This window comes from Alosa pseudoharengus, unplaced genomic scaffold, assembly GCF_046254945.1.
Source record: "Alosa pseudoharengus isolate Yale_2024_CS ecotype anadromous, Long Island Sound unplaced genomic scaffold, YU_APseudo_1.1 YU_APseudo_1.1_scf_7, whole genome shotgun sequence".
NCBI classification, from domain to species: domain Eukaryota; kingdom Metazoa; phylum Chordata; class Actinopteri; order Clupeiformes; family Clupeidae; genus Alosa; species Alosa pseudoharengus.
In genome coordinates, this window is record NW_027468859.1 from 6690261 (window position 1) to 6709761 (window position 19501).

General features: G+C 41.7%; 1 protein-coding gene across 3 annotated transcripts; it reads left to right on the plus strand.

Annotated features, from left to right (window-relative positions):
* The first annotated feature begins 199 nt into the window (after positions 1 to 199).
* On the plus strand, positions 200 to 8724 carry wtap (WT1 associated protein). 3 transcript variants are annotated; one of them, XM_076272986.1, is made up of 8 exons: positions 200 to 262; positions 1724 to 1761; positions 1858 to 1913; positions 2008 to 2066; positions 2246 to 2373; positions 3995 to 4173; positions 6908 to 7062; positions 7443 to 8724. In XM_076272986.1, exons 2-8 carry the CDS (start codon positions 1732 to 1734, stop codon positions 8180 to 8182), a joined length of 1347 nt encoding a protein of 448 aa, XP_076129101.1. In that variant the 5' UTR covers positions 200 to 262; positions 1724 to 1731; the 3' UTR covers positions 8183 to 8724. The 3 variants fall into 3 exon arrangements, with proteins under 3 accessions (XP_076129101.1, XP_076129099.1, XP_076129100.1); XM_076272984.1 differs by lacking the exon at positions 200 to 262 and adding an exon at positions 508 to 675; XM_076272985.1 differs by lacking the exon at positions 200 to 262 and adding an exon at positions 725 to 851.
* Positions 8725 to 19501: the final 10777 nt, after the last annotated feature.

Here is a 19501-nt window from a genome sequence, read left to right on the forward strand (position 1 = left end):
TTATGCATAAGTACATAATATATGACCACATGTCGCTTAAAAAACGATATGTAACGTTAACACTATCGCACCCCTCACAAAAATGGGCTTTACCGTTCCTGTTAGCTGTCATGCTAAATAACATCTCTGTCAACAACTGGCTTCATACATTTTCTAGGTGACGAAAATTGGATGTTGTCAGAGAATGTCTAATGTTGTGTTTATTTTGTACCAGAGCTGTATTTAAAATTGCGCAAGACTATCGATGAGAAGGGAATTCGAGGTGATTACGAGTTCATTGTCCATCATTAACCCCTAAATTGTTGGCTAGCTCAACTTTATAGCTAACTCGCGTGCAGGTACATGTGTTGGATTTATTGGTTTTATCAGTAAATTACTTCTAACAAGGACAAAAACAGTCACTACAAGGGAAAAAAATAAATGTAAAGTAAGAAATGATAACAACGTTTAGTATATCAACTGTATGGGCCCCGCCCCTTTGGCACTGGCTGGATGAGCCGCGATGATGCTTTGCGGTTGATTCTGCCCTCCTCGCGGATGATGGCGGCGAGACTGAAACCGTGTTAATTATAATCTATATAGCCTGGCAACGTCGATACATTTTTACCTTCATTTAATTCGTCTTTAATCGTTTACTAAACATATTTTTTTCTGTGCACATCAGAAACGGGTCTGGTAAGTTTATTCGTCGTTGCGATTCCATTTACAGGGATTCGGGCACGTTAGCTAGCAAGCTAGAGAGGAGGGTTTCTTGTTGAACCAAGTCTTTCCCTTCTCCGCCATTTTGTGACGGCAAGAAACTGATAACGGGGCAACCGGTTGGTAGCAATCCAGTGCGTAGAATTGGAACGGTAACCGTATTTGAGGATACTTGATTTTGGTGCACCAACATTGCAGCATATTTTTGTTTGCGGTTTGCATTAGGCACTTGTTATGTTGCTCTGCAACTGTGGTTGTGGAGCTCTTGCGGAGCAATGCACGGCGACAGTTCCGACTCATAATGGCTAATGTTAGCGAGTTAACGCTAACTTTGGGCTGGGTTTGTTTCGCTGCGAGAAATTATTGAATCAGTATACGGTAGTGTTCCTTATTAAGCCAAGCATATTGTTGCATTGCTAATCCAACAGACGAAGGAGGCATGTCGAATTTGTTAAGTTTACGTCAGCGATAGTATAACTAATGGTATAGTCCTAACGATGGACAAGTAGGTAACGTTTACGTTACAGTTAAGTTACATCAACTGCATTTTGCGAATATTTAGCGTCATGTTGTCTAACGTAAGCGTTGTATTTTCATGTTACATTAGGCGATGTGTAGGTGCAGAAGACCAATATTGCCGTAATGTTACCTAGACATAACGTTAACCTTAGTTAACCGGGTTGCTTTTTTAACGTTGTTTTTGAAGGGGTGGAAGAAAGCTAGCAAGTGTTAGCCAACTTGGCTTTTGTCAACCTGTCCTAAAAGCCGCTCTGGGTCACAATTATTCAAATTCGTTGGTTGTTTTCCAGGATGTGAAATGCACTCCAAGAAACATGTTGCGTGATGAAAGGCCAATTTGTATGCAAGTATTAGCAATAGAATGATTGTCGCCACCACGTGCCTGAAGGCCGGACACAGTCGGAAACCGCGAAAACGAGTGTAGTCTCTCGTAGGAGAGATGGTGTGCATGGCGAAAATTTAATAATGCATTTGAATTCACACATATCCCCTTTTCTCTTTCTAGGCGTCAGAATGACTAATGAAGAACCTCTCCCGAAGAAGGTACAGATGTTTCTGCCGTGTTAACTGATGTCGCCATAGTCCAAATCCTAATTCCATTTTGTTCACTGAAATGTTGTGGTTGTGTGTACCATTTAGGTTCGCCTTAGTGAATCTGATTTGAAGACCCTGACCAGAGAAGAATTGTGTGCAAGGTAAGCTTGTGAACCCTAAGTTTATTCTACCCTTATCAGTCAAGTTGTATACCACTTGGTCACAGACTAAATGTATGCATATTTTTGCTCATAGGTGGAAACAACATGAAGCTTATGTCCAGGTCCTCGAAGCAAAATATGCTGATTTAAACTGTAAGTCTGCTCCACAGCGTACTGCAAACTATTGTCATGTTGCAATAAAATGTCATCTTATTTTGCATGTTTACTACGCAATGCACCTGTTGTGTGCAGGATAAGGTCTTGGTGTTTATGTGTATTGTCCTGTCTGCTTAATTGGATTAATGGGCCCTGCACATTTTACACTGTTGCAGCGAACGATGTGACAGGGCTGAAGGTGTCTGAGGAGAAGCTAAAGCAGCAGCAGCAGGAGTCTGCGCGCAGGGAGAACATTCTAGTAATGAGGCTGGCCACCAAGGAGCAGGAGATGCAAGAGTGCACCGTAAGTATGAGATCAGGATGCAATTTCAATGAAACGCAGCTATAAGCGTGAAGGGACACTTACTACTAGCCCAAATAATTAACAGATGTGGAGACGGGACATAGGGTCAGGAATGTATTGCCAAGCCTTTGTACCATTGTATTATATGGAAGCTATAAGTGGTCAGTTTATCTGAAAATGATTACAGTTCCATGTAAACAAACACTTAGCATCATCATAACCTGAAGAGATTTGACCAGGCCATAAAAGGAGGGAAAAGCTGAGAATGTAATGAACTATCACATGCATTTTTGCTTAATGCTCAGCTAGTTGACACCACCATTGATATCTCATAAAATCAAAATCAGTTCAGTAAAACAATCCTATTTCCCATGTAAATGTTATTATTACTCTTATTTGATCAAATAGTCAGCTGCTCACCTTCGGTTAAAATCTGCTAAATACCTAAACTAAAATTATAAGGACAATTCACTGCCTGGGAGAGTCTGTCCAGTCCTCGACTAGCTCCTTGTAGACACAGTCCCATCCCTAGTGTGTCTTCCTGGATTGTGTCCTGTTACAGTTTTGACATATAAACACATCAGGTCTGACTGCATCTGTGGCACAAGCAGGGAGTAAGCCAGTCTGGTTTGTCTCAAGTCATGGATTGGACGCAGGCCGAGTCGACTCCCCACCCCACCCCAGCATTGACTCCTGCCACTCTCACGGCCAAGACTTGAGAGCAAACAGGTCCTCTGGGTCTGTGTATGGGGTGATTCCACTTGGCTAGTTGATATCATGGAGGAAAAAAGTAGGAGAAGGGGCCATGATGACCCAAGAATCTGATAGAAAAAGCATAATGCAGCAAATGTTTAAGGGTGAAAGGAAGCAGAAGTCTGCCTGGTAACAGTTTTTTTTCGAGTTTTTTGGATTTGATCATTTAAGTCTGCAATAGGTTGAAGACTTTATAGTTCTGTAACACTGCACAGTAGTGGACAATGTAAAGCTTTTGTGCTAATATCCCTTCACACCAGCGACCTTACCCTCTCTCAGAACATATGAGTTGCGATCAAACTTTGTGTAGAGCAGTGCAGCAAGAAGTAATAAACTGGCATTGTGTACATGATGGAGTATTATTTGCTAGTTAGGGCTAAAGACCATAATCATGTAAGGTGGCATGGTGGCAGTCTATTATCATGAAGGACTGTTAGTTGCAGGTGTAAAATGGTTGCTCTTTCAACGTGTGAAGTCTTAAATATTGCGTCATCTGTGCAGAGTCCTTCTGCATAATGATACTACTTTTAGCACATTAAAATTAATGTGGTGGGGATGTCCAAATGCATGTGGGTAGCTCTCACTTTAACTATAGAGTTGTAGTGAGTCAGTAATGTAAACATTCATGTATTTGGTATGAATACTAATTTAGTTATTCACCATATAGCTTGCAATGTTGTTGCTCATTCATATAAGGTGCTGTTATTATACTACTTTGCTAGTGTTATGTATGAAATGCTAATATAAAACTGACACTTTCTTTATATCGTGGTAGTGTTTGTTTGTTTATGTAGTGCTGTTCAGCGTTAAGTTATTATTATTATGAAAGTGTTATTCATGTAGTAACTCTTCCCTCCTTGGCCCACAGACTCAGATCCAGTACCTGAAGCAAGTGCAGCAACCCAGCGCAGCCCAACTCCGGTCCACCATGGTCGACCCAGCCATCAACTTAATTTTCCTCAAAATGAAGGCTGAACTGGAACAGACTAAAGACAAACTGGAGCAAGCCCAAAATGAACTGAGTGCCTGGAAATTTACACCTGATAGGTAAACACAACCAAAATAACTCCCCCCTCCAAAAAAAAGCGCAAACAAACAGACAAAAAACAGTCAAGACTTTTCCAGACTTGCCCCCCACCCGCTCTTCTGCAGGAGTGCAGACTTATGGTGGGGGAGGTGGCTGTGACAATGCTATATTTCACCAGTGAGACTCAGACATTTAAAAAAAAACCAGACTCAAAAGACATTCTCTCTTGTACTTGTCCTGCTAGAACATTTACTACTGTAATGTAAGCATGAACACTACACTGAAAAAGCAAAGCTTTGGTCAGGTGACTTCTGTTTCAGCTGCCCCCTCTCGCCCCTGCTGGTGCAGGGGCCAGGAGGAAAATCGGGACACTTCCTGAAGAGGTGGTCGCCTTGGGAACGTGGCCCCACACCCGCCCCCTCACACACCCACTGCTCCATGCTAGACAGTTTGCTGGTATTGTAAACAAACAAACAAACAAACAAACCGAGAGCTCTCAAGGTGGTGGCCTTGACATGGCGAGACATGGGCCAGGCTGCAGTGCGAGAACTTTAGTCTTTAAAATCCACCAATTGAACATTTTTTCTTTTAGAAAGAGACATCCCTGTTAAAATGGTTGACAGTGGAATGCATATGCCCCTCTCTGTTCCTCTTCAACCCCCCCCCAAATGTCACGAGACTTTTAAGCATCGGGGAAAGACACTAGCGTTTCCACGTAACTCTCCGCTAGAGTGATGTAAGACAGAGGGGAGGTGCTCATGCAGTGATTCAAGACTGTGGGTGCTGGGGGGTGGAGCTAAGAGTGATGTAAGCATTTGGGGAGGAGCCAAAGACAATGATGTAAGACTCTTGGGGGAGGAGCCAGACCCTTCACTCGCCAAAGACTTTGAATAACGCAACATAACGGTAGTGTTTTTCAAACTCTTACTTTTTATCTTTTTGTTTCTGTTTCTGTTGAATTTATTCTTTTGTTGTTTTTGTTGGAGTTTTAAGGGTGCTTTTCACGTACAGCGGTGGCTTTTAAAATTATTTATCATGTTTAATACTCTGCATAATTTTTGGACCAGCTCAAATTTTGAGTAACTTCTACACTGCTGTATGTGCAAAGATATGTTTCTCATTATTGAATGCAAATGTATGAACTTGAAGAAATGTTTACTGTTTTTGAATTGTATTGATTATATTACTGCTGTAATCTTAACTAATCCAACGTTGACAACAAGTTTGATAACTTCATATTTTCTGCCATCCTCTTAGTCAGCCTTGGGTGCCGTTTCGAAATTCAATCTGTTCATGTCTAATACAATATATTTTATTTCCAGGTAAAATGCAGGTAAAGGTCTGGTTGATATTTTCTGTATTGAGTGTTTTCATTCTCACGTGAAATGTACTGTTTGGGGAAGAAGATGTGTTGACATGGGTCATCTGACTAAATGTGATCACACACCAACAGAAAGTGTGTTTTGATGTAAGGGATCATATAGAGTAATGTGGTCAAAGTAATGTGAAATGAAAGAAAGATAAGTACTGAGTTTGTCCTATTTTTATTTATTTAAAAAAAAAAAGGGGGGGGGGATAATGGCAGCATATGGAGAAGTATGGTTTCAGGTTGAATTGCCTAACACTTTCTGTTGAACGGCACAGCCAGAGGTTACTTCAGTATTTCTCAACCATAACTTCCTAGTTATTAGGGGGTCTGATGTAGTCTGGGGCTGCAAATTTATATCTTTGGGGGGAAAAAAGGAAAAACAATAATCTGACTTGGTTTGATTGGTGTTTCTTAAAGTTTTACTGTGCTCATGTACTCTGTTATTCAGAGCAAAGTTATTGTGTAGGCACATAATTGTTTTCATTTACCTATTTACCAATGATTTGATTTTCTTGCATAATGCGATACAGATGTGAGTTGCCCTGATGTAATCTCACTCATGGCCTGTTTGTTTGAGCTGAGCCAGTGTTGTCCGTTTGCTGGTGGAGGATAGGTCTGAGGGAATGATGCGATGTAATGGAACTATTGGTGTGTTCAGCTACGGGCCTGGGGGTTCTTCCAAGCATGTGGTTTAGTTGGTACTCAACTGCACTGGATGTTTACTAGATGTTTGGACTTCACATCAACTGCAATGGATGATGTACACTAGATGTTTTCACAGCTTGGTGTTCAAGTGGTGTGATTCGTAGTGTAGTACAGTAATGCAGACTGGTCTTTCCAGTTGAATTTAGACAAAAGTTTACAAAAACAACAGCGGAGACTTCATGAAAGGTAACCTATGAGTTGAAATGGCAGTGATTTTTGCTTTTCATAGCTCGATAGGAAGAAATCTCTGCTTAGTCAGTATGATGAGAATTTGATATGTTTGTCATGCCTCTCAGTTTGGTGCTGTTTTGTTGCATTTATAGTAATCCTGTGATTCTCCTAGTCCAAAATATTTGGAGAAGTAGATCAGGCCATATAGCCTTGAAGGGATTTTAATGGACCTCAAGACCATATACATCTTTGGTGTAGTAACTAACTGCACAGGAATGATAATGCATAGGACAATTGGGTGACCTTGGAGGACTCCCTTGTGTGTGGTTGTCATGGAGTCTGTTCCAGTGGTGGGTTCTGGTTCTGCGCTAACAGGACGGGTTCCGTAGGTGGATTTCCACAGGCCTGACTGGGTGGGTGCTGTGTGTCCAGTCCACGCGCGACACCGCCTACCTACCTGTGTCCCTACCTGTGTTCACCTCGTGATGTCAGGCCTCTCTCCTTTGCAGCCAGACGGGTAAGAAGCTGATGGGCAAGTGTCGCATGCTGATTCAGGAGAACCAGGAGCTGGGCAGGCAGCTGTCCCAGGGTCGCATCGCCCAGCTGGAGGCCGAGCTCGCCCTGCAGAAGAAGTACAGCGAGGAGCTCAAGAGCAGCCAGGACGGTGAGGAGCCTCTCCCATTTCCTCTTCCTCCGCTGTGTTACCTGGGATGCTAAACCATTCGAGTCGTGGTTGTCTTTATGAGCTGTTATAAGATGTTTTCTTGCTGCCTTCACTGCATCAGTCATTGCTTTTGTTGTCCCATTACTCACCTCCACTCCACCCCATAAAGTGTGTCCTTGGGTGCCTATGGAACAGGTGCATGTGAACTTGTACAAAAGTTGGTAACTAAAAGCTTTATCATCGAAGGTCTGTACTGGTGTGCTGTCACCATAGAAGCATCAGATTGCAGAGGCCATGCCAGTAAAGAGGAGGCTTTTCTTAGTTGCTGTCTGACCCTTGTCTGTCTTTCGCTCTCGCTCTCTCTCACTATCTTTTCTCAGAGCTGAACGACTTCATCATCCAGCTGGATGAGGAGGTGGAGGGAATGCAGAGCACCATCCTGACGCTGCAGCAGCAGCTGAAGGACACGCGGCAGCAGCTCTCACAGCAGACCCCGCCTCCGAACACTGCCACCACAGGGCCCGTCCTCACCACCGCCGGCTCCAGCAGGACTGCCCCCTCCTCCCCCTCCACCTGCTCCGAGCCCGGTGCCCAGTCTGAGCCCGGCCCAACATTCGGAGTCAGCGCTGCAGGGAAGGACTGCGGCAGCGGCCGAGTCGCCAACGGGCCCACCAATGGGAGCAGCGGAGCCCAGAGATGCGGTGCCGGGGCGTCAGGGCTGTACCGGGAAGGCAGCAGCGTGGAGAGAGACTTCCCCCCTTCGCCATCCGCGTCCAGCCCCGCACAAGGGGAAGGCTCGAAGCTGTCCAACCACTCGGAGGAGGCGGTGAGCCAAGGGGATGGGGACAGGTTTGAGCGGCAGCTGAGCGTGGGTTACGAGAGTGTGGACTCCCCGACGGGTAGCGAGGCCTCTGCCACCCAGCACTCCATCGACACAGACTCCAACGCTGACTCGCACGAGGCTGCCGCTGCTGCCGTCGTCGCCGCCGCCAAGGGCAACAGGACTGCTGTGTCACGGCATACCGCACAGAACGGCCTGGACTCCACGGCAGCCGCCGCTACCACGGCAACCGCCAGCGCCGCGGTGACCACTAACTCCTCCACAGGGTCTGTTTTGTAACGTTCTTCAGTTGTCATTGATGTTCTTTTTTTATACTTAAGACAGATTAAAATCAACACATGATAGCGCCAGTGGCTGAGATGTTGTCCAACCTTGTGCTTTTTTCCCCCTCAATCTTTTTTTTCTTTTTCTTCTGTTCTTCAGTTGTGGAAGGATAATTCTGTTTGTGAAGCTAAGTGCTTTTGATTTTAAACTTTTTTTTTCTGTTGTCTCAAAAGGATATTTGATCACTGGTTTTATTCACCTCATTGGCTCACGAAGAAGCTTTCTCACTCTGCATTATTTCACTGTAAAGTTCAATAAAGTCATGAGACCATGGTGGTCTGGTCTGCCGTAGCCCTGTTCTGAATGTGTCTCAGTTTTAAGGAGTTGACTCTTAACTCTTCTTTATGACGTTCCCCTTCCTGCCTTTGGCATTTTTGTTTGACGTGTGTAGTTTTTTTTTTTTTTTTTGATGTTTTCAAGTGCTCTAAATTCACGTTTATTCTGATTTCAACCCTTTTCATGTACTGACCAAATATCAATAAATAATTTTAATAGAATGGCAGATTTGTATTTTCTATGTTGGTTCACATCAAGCCTAGTTTAAAAACACATTGCGACGACTCCTGAATTAACAATCTCACTAATGTATGGGAAAGTGAAGCCTGAGGGTTACAAACTCCTTCATTGCAGCACCTCCTAGGTGCATATTAAGGAGCTACAATCATGTAAGGATGAAGTACAGTAAGGGAAAGGATGAGGCTGCTTTGTACACCGGGTCCTCACAATCATAGGAAACGTCATGAAAAGTTATGCATTATAAAATACCATTTTCCAGGTCTGGAGAAATGATGGAATTTAGTCAGTTTGGTAGATGGCATACATCATGTCACAGAATTTGATGGCTTCCTTTTGTAGTTTGTCACATTTCATAATTTGCCCCAACTTGTGGTGTAAAGAAGCAATTTTGCACTTACAGACCGTGATTATCCATGGAAATTTATTTTAAGGTCCTTGATTATCCAAGTAACGTATGGATATTGGAATTTGTCTGGCATATGCAGGACAGGTGCATTTGGACTAGATAGATAGAGATGGATAGATACTTTATTGATCCCCAGGGGAAATTCAAGTTCTAGTTCAAGTTCAAGACTAGTTCTCATCCTTACCATTAGGTTGTGCTGTTGTGGACTTTTCCTGAGCTGTTTTATGTGTGAGGTTCTAGATTAGGTGTAGGTTACCTTTCAACATTTTGCTCTACATTTGAGGGGACATATTAGCTCTTTGAGACTGAAGAATAGAGACCTAACCTGTAGGCCACGGGGGAAGCCGTGACCTACTGGTTAGCGCTTCGGACAAACCCTGACCAGTAGGAACGGCTAAAGTGCCCTTGAGCAAGTCAACCCCTCACTGCTCCCCGAGCGCCGCTGTAGCAGGCAGCTCACTGTGTCGTGATTGTGTGCTTCACCTCAATGTGTGTTGAGTGTGTTTCAATAATACACGGATTGGGATAAATGCAGAGACCAAATTTCCCTCACGGATCAAGAGTATATGAACTATACTTTACCTTTCCACATGACAACTTGCTGACAAAGCTCTGTGAATAGGGATGTGGTGAAAAACCAAGCAGAGATATAGAAGTCCTGCCATTGGTTCCACCTGTGTGCTTAACACATGTGATTTCAGTAATTATCTTATCTAGCTGACTTGAAATTGTGCAAATTAGTATCCGCTGATTAACTGAATGGTTGGAACAAAAATGTGGCAATGAGTTAGGCCTATACTTCCTGAAGCAGGACTTTTACACCTCCGCACACAAGTAAATTACATAGGGCTTAACGCATGTTACTACTGCAGCATAGTCCTCAGGGCATGTTGACTAAAAACAGGTATAAAAATCTCACAATGAAAACAATGAGGAAAAATACAACCTTGAAGGGATGCAAAAGAGAAATAAGTAGGCCTATTGTTGACAAAAACACGTCACCCACAATTATTGGCACCCCTGCCTGTAATACCTTTTTAAGCCTCCCTTATAAAACAGCTCGTAATATGACACCCCATTAATTTTCGAGAATACAAACCAAGGGATTTAAGACCATTCGTCTTCACAAAATCTCCAGATTCCAGATCCACACTTGTGCATTCTCCTCTTTGACTCACGCAACTGTTTTCCCTGGACTTACCTAGCGTTCATGGGCTTCGGAAAAAACTTTTTCCCAGTGAAAACATCATCATTCCGCATCATTCACGTCACATAATGTGTGAGTCAGAGGCGGTTCAGAGGTCGGAAACTGGGGCTAGATTTTGCCAGAGCGGCGAAGTCCCGCCCCTTCCGTTTGCCTCCATGGGACCTATCTTTCAAATAAATTTGAATGGCAGTCTATGGCGAAAAAGAAATTATTTTCTGGTCCCGGTTGACTTGTGCCTTGAATTACCCATATGATGTTTGTCAATTTTAAAGACAATTTTTCATGTAAAGACATTTGCAGTTTGTTTCGTAACTATTGAATTACAACATTGTGAAAGATAATTCCAACGACTACAAACCCATCAGTCGCGCTAGTGACATTAGCTCATTCACAGCCACACTAGATTGTACAAGCATACCAGCAACAGGTCTTAATTGGGCTTTCCTTGCCGAAGAAAATACCATGAGTCAGAGGATTAAACACATCAGGTAAGTTGTATTCGTCCATAGACTGTACATTACATACATGTTAAGTGACATAGCAGGCAGCAAGATGCAACCGTTAACTAGCATAACAGCTCTTCGAGACGAGAGATGTAGTCCACTGAGTGGATTCGCACAAAACCAACATAACTTTTGAAGTCTATCGAACAACAGTACTTTCTTGACGTGAAAAATTATCTTTTAAATTCACACACATCATATGTGAAATTCGTGGCACAATTCAAACTGGACCAAAAAATAATTGTTATCTCTCCATTAACTCCCGTTCATAATTTTTTGAAAGATAGGTCCCATGGACCGGAAGTAGAAGGGGCGGGACTTCGCCACTTTATTGAAAAAGAGAGTTGCGACACTCTTTGAAGTCGCGGTCACGTGGTTCACGTACCCTTCAACAGTTCCAAACAGCTCTTTGCGTGTCGTGTTATTTCAATGGGATAGACAGCAGCGAGTGCGTTATTGAACGAGAAACATTACAACAAACCAAAAACGAGTGTTATTACGTGTTAGCATGCTTATATTATTAGGGGTTTGCACGGCGTGTCATCAGATCTGGACGCCATATTGGAGATACTCGCCTCATTAGAAAGCATTAGGCACTGAAGTAAATCCCAAACATCGTCAAGGAAAATGGTTAATTATTGCCGTGTTTTAGGTTGTACCAATAGGTCCGACTGAGAAAAACATCTGGTGTAGGTATCGACTTCCAAAAGTTATTAAAAAACCAGGGAGAAAGGAGAATAATGTCAGAAGTTATCAGAGGAAGGGGGGCGCTTGTGGTTGAACTTGGTACTTCGTCTCCCTCACCCAACTCATATGGATCTGCACTGCCAATAAACCGTAATTTCTCGAAATATCGCGCATTTTCTTGTGGTCCAAGTCCTGCCCTATATGCCTTTGCATCTTAGACGCATTTTGATGAGCTTTTCTGTTGTTTAGACACAGCTACAATCACGTAAGATATCCAAAGTGCATAATACTCCATTGTACTTCATTCACTGAGTATCGCCAATATGGCCGCGCATGCTGGGTTACCATGGTTACCGGCCAGAACGTGACGTCCGTGCAAACCCCTAATAGTGTCAATTACATATTGCGAGTATAATTGGTCTGCAACATCGATCTAAAATATGTTCTTTGGCAGTTCTATTGAATGTTTATTCCTTGCTGGACATTAAGCTGTATTGGATTACATGCCTGTATCACGCTACATATACTTCACATACATTGTCAAAACGTAGGCTATGCATTTTGTATCCTTTTTGTGTGTGGTTATTAGATCCAGTGTCCTTTTCAGTTTGTTTGGTGAGATGAAGATAAAAGTGCCCCCCCCCCACCCCCCAATCTACCACACAACTTGATCATTGTAAGATTAGCAATAAACGTCTATCAAATATATAAATATTTGAATAGCAATCAGTAGCCTAACATCTTAAATTTTTAAAGTTTGATCAATGCATTAAATCTGTTCAGTTCCTTTGGAGAAATAGCATAAAGGTGGCCACCACACAAGCCTTGGTAACATTTTAAGACTAAGCCATAAACATGTCAAAACACATAGGCTAAATAAGAATCAATAACTTAAATGTGAAAAGTTTGATCAATACTGCAAGATAAGACACCCACTGTTTCAATAACACACTTGTAACTCAATAAGCAATCAACTGTTTCGATAGATAGATAGATAGATAGATAGATAGATATAGACAGATAGATACCTTATTGATCCCCAGGGGAAATTCAAGGTCTCAGTAGCATACAGACAACACACACACAATCACTAACAGCAGAAAAACACAGACAGTATCCAAACATGGAGGGGGTGAAGAGGCAGACAGACTATGCAGAGAAGTCTATCTCTCCTCTTCCCTTAAGTGAAGCATTGAACAGTTCAATGGCCCTGGGGACAAATGGATAGATAGATAGATAGATAGATACTTTATTAATCCCCAAGGGCAAATTCAAGGGTCTCAGTAGCATACAGACATCACACACAACATGCACTTACAGCAGAAATGGTAAACATAAGTATAAGTATAAACATATAACTAACCTCCACTATACAATAAGACAGTAGAAGATAAGAAAACTAAATACTAAATACACTATATAAATTAAATTTTAAAAGTCCAATGTGCTTGAGGGTGATAAGACGCTTGTAGTGACAGGGCCGGGACAAGGTGCTCAAGGGAGTGAGTGTCATGGTGAAGGTGCAAAAAGTAGTCCAACCATAGTCCTTTAGTTATGTGTGCATGGCAAGGTGCTCAAGAGAGTAAGTTTCATGGTGAAGGTGCAAAAAGTAGTCCAACATTAGTCCAACAATGCAACAGTGCAAGAATAAGGTCTAGAGACCAGCATAAATAATATGGACAAATAGGAGAGTAAAGTATAATGTAGACAAGGTAATATAAAAAAACTATGTCAGTGCAAGAACAGGTTGAGGTAATAGGGTTATAGCCATTCATTCATTCAGTATTGTAGCAGAAGCCGGACCGCAGCCATTGATCATGTGTGCTAATATAGCATGAAAAAAAGTGTAGCAGTAAAACAGTAGTAAAACATTAGGCTGTAGACATTAGTAAAACAGTAGTAAAGCAGTAGTGGGCAGTCAGTACTCGAACATGGAGAGGGTGGAGAGACAGACAGACTATGCAGAGAAGTCTATCGCTCCTCTTCCCTTTAGTGAGGCATTGAACAGTTCAATGGCCCTGGGGACAAATGACTTCCTCAGCCTTTCAGCTGTGCATGGCAGTGAGTCTCCAGCTGATCAAGCTCTTTTGCTTTTTAATAGTGCTGTAGAGTGGATGACATTCATTGTCCAAAATGTTGATCAGTTTGTTCAGGGTCCTTTTGTCAGATATTGAAGTGATGCACTCCAGTTCAGCTCCCAGTACAGAGCCAGCCTTCCTTACTGGCAAGTCGCCCAGCATCCTTCTTCTTTGTGCTTCCTCCCCAGCATACCACTGCATAGAAGAGGACGCTGGCCACAACAGACTGGTAGAACAATCAGCCAAAGAGGACACATGTAACTCCTCTCCTAGTTACTCTCCATTGGCTCCCTATTAGCCAGAATTTAATTTAAATCTCTCACTTTGCCCTAAAGGACACTACAGGCACTAAGGCATACATCCCCAACCGCCCACTGCGGTCTTCTGATGAGCGTCTGTTATGTCGACCAGTCATAAACACTACTGTAGGTCTAATTCAAGACTCTTTTCCTCAGTGGTTCCATGTTGGTGGAATGAGTTGCCCAGTGGTCTCCGTTCCTGTGGTAGTTTTGGGTTGTTTAAGAGGGGTCTAAAGACATTCCTGTTCAACATGCACTTAGTTCTTTAAGTGCTTCTTATGCGTTATGGTTTGTATAATATTGTATTATTTCCATTAGGCTGTTGATTAATTTGACATTATTGTTTATTATTGATATTCTTCTTAATATAGTCTTACCATGTCATTGTTTTTTATATTATTGATTAAATGGACATTATTGTTTATTATTGCTTTTTCCCTCATTTTCAATGCTTATTTTATTAGGCTATTGATTGAATTGACATTGTTGTTTATTATTGCTATCCTCCTTATTATAGTTTGACCAACATTCTAATCTGTTCCCTGTTATATTTTAAATATTATGTTTTTGTATTTGTGTCGCTTTGGACAAAGGCGTCTGCAAAATCCCATAACCATAACCATAACCATACATTTTTTGCAAATAATGCAATCTCCATAGCACTCTTCAGCACTCCTCAAACATGCACACTCTTCCATTTTTCTGCATGGCTGGAATTTGAATGATAGGAAAGAGCACAAGTGAGATGTTTTAACTAGGCAAGCACAGTCGCCTTTACAGTAAAACAAAATACAGTGTAAATCCCCTGTAAAGACTGACAACTGTTCATAATAGTTAGTGACAAAGTACTTTCTACAGAAACTATTCTACCTACTATTCTATCAATGTATTATCAAGGAATCTATTTTGTTCCTAAACGTCATACTGCCTTTTAGCTATTATTTCAATTTATATTTTAGTTTAGCTTATTTTCATTTGCTTCTTGAGGGTCTTTGGGGTAATTCCTGTCCTGTCCTACAACATATCTGATACATAAAGAGTATGCCTTATTTTTTTTGCAATTCCTATGATATCTGATGGCAAAACCAAAAAGTATGTGAATTATGCTAATTAGCAAGCTTAAAACTCAAAATTGAGCTTGGTAAACAAAATATTTGAATTCAGCACCCTCAAATTGTGTGAAATAGCCCCTTTACCGACTTTTCCTCAAATTTGCCAACAGGACTTTTTCTGAACGTTTGTTAACTATCTGCTCTCCCTCTATTAGCAATCTATCACAACAAAGACTGTCACTTAAATGGCGTTTTGAACTAACTTTAGCAATCAAATAATCACAGGTGGCTATAAAACATTTTTGAAAAAGAAAAGTTTATTATTTTACATTTACAAATGTCAGTATGAAACAAACGAACCTTGCTTGTTGTCAAAAATAAATAAAAAAATCTGACTTGTCGGATCCATTGACATTAGATGCCATGCCGTAAACCAGAAGTTCCCAAACCATAGACTGTATATAGAGTATATCAGGGCTCTCAAGTTTTGAAGTTTGCAAGGAGTGAGACTGTTTCTCAGGGGGAGGGGGCGTGGCATTGGTACAGTGCTACGCCCCCTCCTCCCTGATCGAAGTACATGAAAGTCCTACGTCTGCTTGAACTACTCGTGGCGCCACGCCCCCTCCCCCCGATCAACAGAGACCCACCCTCCCCATGTCCCATAGACCCAGCTTCATGAGAGAGCACAAATTCCATTATTTCAAATACACTGTTTTATTTATTCTAGAACCCTATAGTAAATAATAATAAATAATAATAACATAAATTATAATAATAATTTCACCCAAATAGGCCCTTTGAACAGCAATGGCTCATTCTGCTCTATAAACAAACAGAAAACAACCAAATGAGAAAAAGCACATTTAGCCCCAAAATGGTGTCTTGAACAGTGGTGGTTCTGTCCGTGTGTGTGTGTGTGTGTTTATGACTGATGTTGTGTGTTGTAAGTGTTTGTGGCAGATTTTGATGCCTTGATGACTGATACTGGGGGCTCCCATTTAAAGCATTGTGGTTCAATGTCAGCCATTTTCACAGTCATAAGGCCATCCTTAAAAATGTAACAGCCAAAAAAAAAAAAAAAATGGGTCGGTAGGTAGGTCAATATTTTTTTTTCAAGATTCAAAGTAAAAAAAAAAAAGTACAATTTTGGTCATGGTGATTACGTACATGTAGGTATGAATTTAAACAAATGTGCATATTGTGACGTAACTGACTGTGTCCTCAACCCGTGCCTTCAGGCGCATCACTGCAAACCTCAATCTGATGCAGGTTATAGACCAGCCTTTCTCAAACTTCTTTGACCTGAGGCCCTGTCATGGCAGACTTTGGGGTCATAGGGCTCATCTACACATACCCAACCCCACTCCCTCCAAATCAAATTGTCATTATCATTATCACAATCATTATTATATTGTTATACATGCACTTTCACTTAAATGTTTTGTGACATGCACATCAGAGGACTGCTTTACTAATGTAAGATATAATTAGTTTCATTGCTTTTGCATGGTTGCATGATGCTTGCATAAGAAAATAAATACTTCTCAAAACAGCAAGAATTATATGGGTGCTATTGTTTTGGGATGTTTCCCTCATGCAAGCATCATACATTGGTAGGAAATGGAGAAAAAAAATACATGTTTTTTAATGAAGTTTAATTTGAATGCCTGAATGTAAGGATTCAGGAAACACAATACCAGCTTTTTTGGCGAGCAGATAGGCGTAAATCACTGATCTGTTAATCTTTAACAGATAGAAAGAAGGCTAGCTTTTGGCCACGTTATATTCAAATTTGACTATACAATACTCAGTGCTATACAGTGTATTATACAGTCTCTGCTCTGTTTCTATGGAAGTTCCAAAAATTAGTGATGGGGACGAGACCGCCTATGCCGAGTCCGAGACAAGACCGAGTCTTTGCAGGGTCGAGACCGAGTCGAGACCGAGTCCGTTGGTTTTCAAATACAGTCGAGTCCGAGTCAAGACCGAGTCTTTGAGGAAGCAAGTCCGAGTCGAGACCGAGTCCTTTAGGAGTCGAGACCGAGTCGAGACCAAGACCATAAAAACATGTCAGTTTTCATATTCATGATTTAATATCACCCCAATTAATAATCAACAGTTAGGCCCAGGCTTGGAATTTCACCATTTTAGGGGCAAGGCCACTTGGCCTTCAGTTGGGCATATTTGGTGGGGGGCACAAAGGCCACATGTCAGGGCACCAAGGCCAAAGTTAACTATACAGTATAAAAATAATCAAAGTTGTATAGCCTATTCACAGCAGTAGACCTGAATCACTGTATGAAACATTACAGAAACATGACATATTACATAGAACTGTAAATCATCTGATCATCTAATATTTAGATGTCTAGGCTATATTTAATATTTATATTTATTTTATATTTGGCCTGTTATGGAATCATGTATTGAACAATTTATGATTAAATGTAATTATATTATTTACTTTTCTCGCGAACCGTTCACCACAGCAATTAGCGGCTAACATTGTTTAAAAGCTGAGAAAAAGCTCTTTCATGTGATGTGATACATGTGCCTGTGTGATGAGTAGGCTTAGCGATTGCGAGTATTTCAACTGAGAAGAATGGGTGAATTTGGACGCACTGTCTGTCTTGCCATGCACTGTCATTTTCTCCACTGTGTAAGACTGAATTAGTTTGCGCTGTGATGCTAAGATTATTTTGACAGGCTATAGGCTAAATAAAAATCGCTATTAAACTGACGCAAAGCAGAATATTGAAAGAAGGGGGCACCAAGGCCAACAAGGGGCAAAGACGTGGCCGCCGTGAAATTTCATTTAGATTTTTTTTTTTATATGAACATAAAAAAATGCGTTGGTCTCGAGGACTCGGTCTGAAATTACGAGTCCTTCTCCTCCCACTGTGGTCCGAGACCGAGTCAAGACCGAGTCTTTGAAGGAACAAGTCCGAGTCGAGTCCGAGAAAGCAGAATCTCGAGACCGGACTCGAGTCCGAGACCAGACTTGAGTACATCACTGCCAAAAATCAACGTTGTTCTATTAAGTGTCGTTAAACAATTATCAACAGGTTGAAGCAGAGCTTTGATACCAACGTTATCGATTAGTTTCAGTTTCTCTCGCGCAGACGCCTGCATTAAATGAACTCATAGCCTACCACCACTTTTTTATATGGCTCCATGTTTAATGACATCGATGGCAGAAACGTTTGTTTTCTTTTTTTGTCGGTCTGCAGTATCTTGATCAACTGCGCAGCAAATTATCAGACGAAGCACCGGGCCTAATTTCACTCCACGACTCCGCGGACCAGCAGTCTCCACGTTGCGGACCCACATTAAAACAAAACTATTTCCTGATTGGTTGAGAAATCCTATTTTCTGATTGGCCGATAGGTTAGTAATTGAACAGCAGCTCTCTGAACTGAATGAGCGCACAGACAGCAACGTTGTGTGACACGTTTGTAAAATATAGCCCTTAGAAATTTCTGTGCGGGCAAGTTAATAATTTTTGAGATATGCCATGTGTGGCGTGTGAGCGTGTGAAGTCATTGAAATGCGTGTGTCTATGTCCCAAACTGTGAGGCGCGCCTCCCCTGGGGGGCGCCAAATAATTTGAGGGGAGGCGCGGAAGGTTGATTCAAAAAAGAAGGAAAAACGTTTATTTCATGTTAGAACTATCTATGTTTTTTTTTTTCAATGATTATGTAATTGTCAACATTATAAAATCAAAATAAATCATAGAATAGATGTATACTAAATCTTTGGGATAGTGGAAAGTATTATTGATCCCTATCTTGAGTGAGAATGTATTGTGCTAAACTTCATAACGTAATTTAGCAACAGTGGCGCCAGCCGAGCTAGCTGCAAAAGATACCAGTGAACGGTAACTTGCAGCTTGGAGCTTGAGCTCCAAGCGGATTTGTACGCAGCCTTACAACACTGTTTACAGCTCCTCGAGTCACGGTAAAATGTATTTTTTGGTACATAGCTAATTTAGATAAACTTATGGTGTGGGTGCTTGCGTTCCTTAGGAATCTGCCGCCTTGGTTTGTATAGAAATGAATATTAAGTGACAGATAGGCTGGACATACGTGACGGTAACATAGACTGTATATATAGAACTATATTATACAGTCTATGGACGGTAATATGTGACGTTTCGATAGCTAACTTAAAATGGACAGATTTGTCACATTTTATCGCTGCATGGACCGAGCCTGATATGGGCAACAAAGCCAAACGTAAATATGATGAAAACTCATTGCGTTGCATAGCATAGTATAGCACCGATTTATATCGGAGGGGAGGCCCACATTGATGGAGTTTGGGAACCCATGCAGTAAACCGTTAAAATCCGAGCATGCGCGACTCACATTCGGTAGAGACTCACATCGGGGAGTGACAGCGGTTCTCTGATTTTACCAACGACTCTAGAGCGTAGCGCCGTTTACAGTCTGCGTGGGTGTGAGACAGTCCGGAATCATGAACCTCTGCGGGAAGTTTTCATGCTTAATAGGCGTCGGTTCAATTTG

Excerpts from the sequence above, each read along its gene's own strand:
- wtap (XM_076272986.1), top strand. The coding sequence starts at position 1,732 with ATGACTAATGAAGAACCTCTCCCGAAGAAG. Across the intron at positions 1,914-2,007 it reads AGAGAAGAATTGTGTGCAAG|GTGGAAACAACATGAAGCTT; the intron begins GTAAGCTTGTGA and ends TTTTGCTCATAG. Across the intron at positions 2,374-3,994 it reads AGGAGATGCAAGAGTGCACC|ACTCAGATCCAGTACCTGAA; the intron begins GTAAGTATGAGA and ends CTTGGCCCACAG.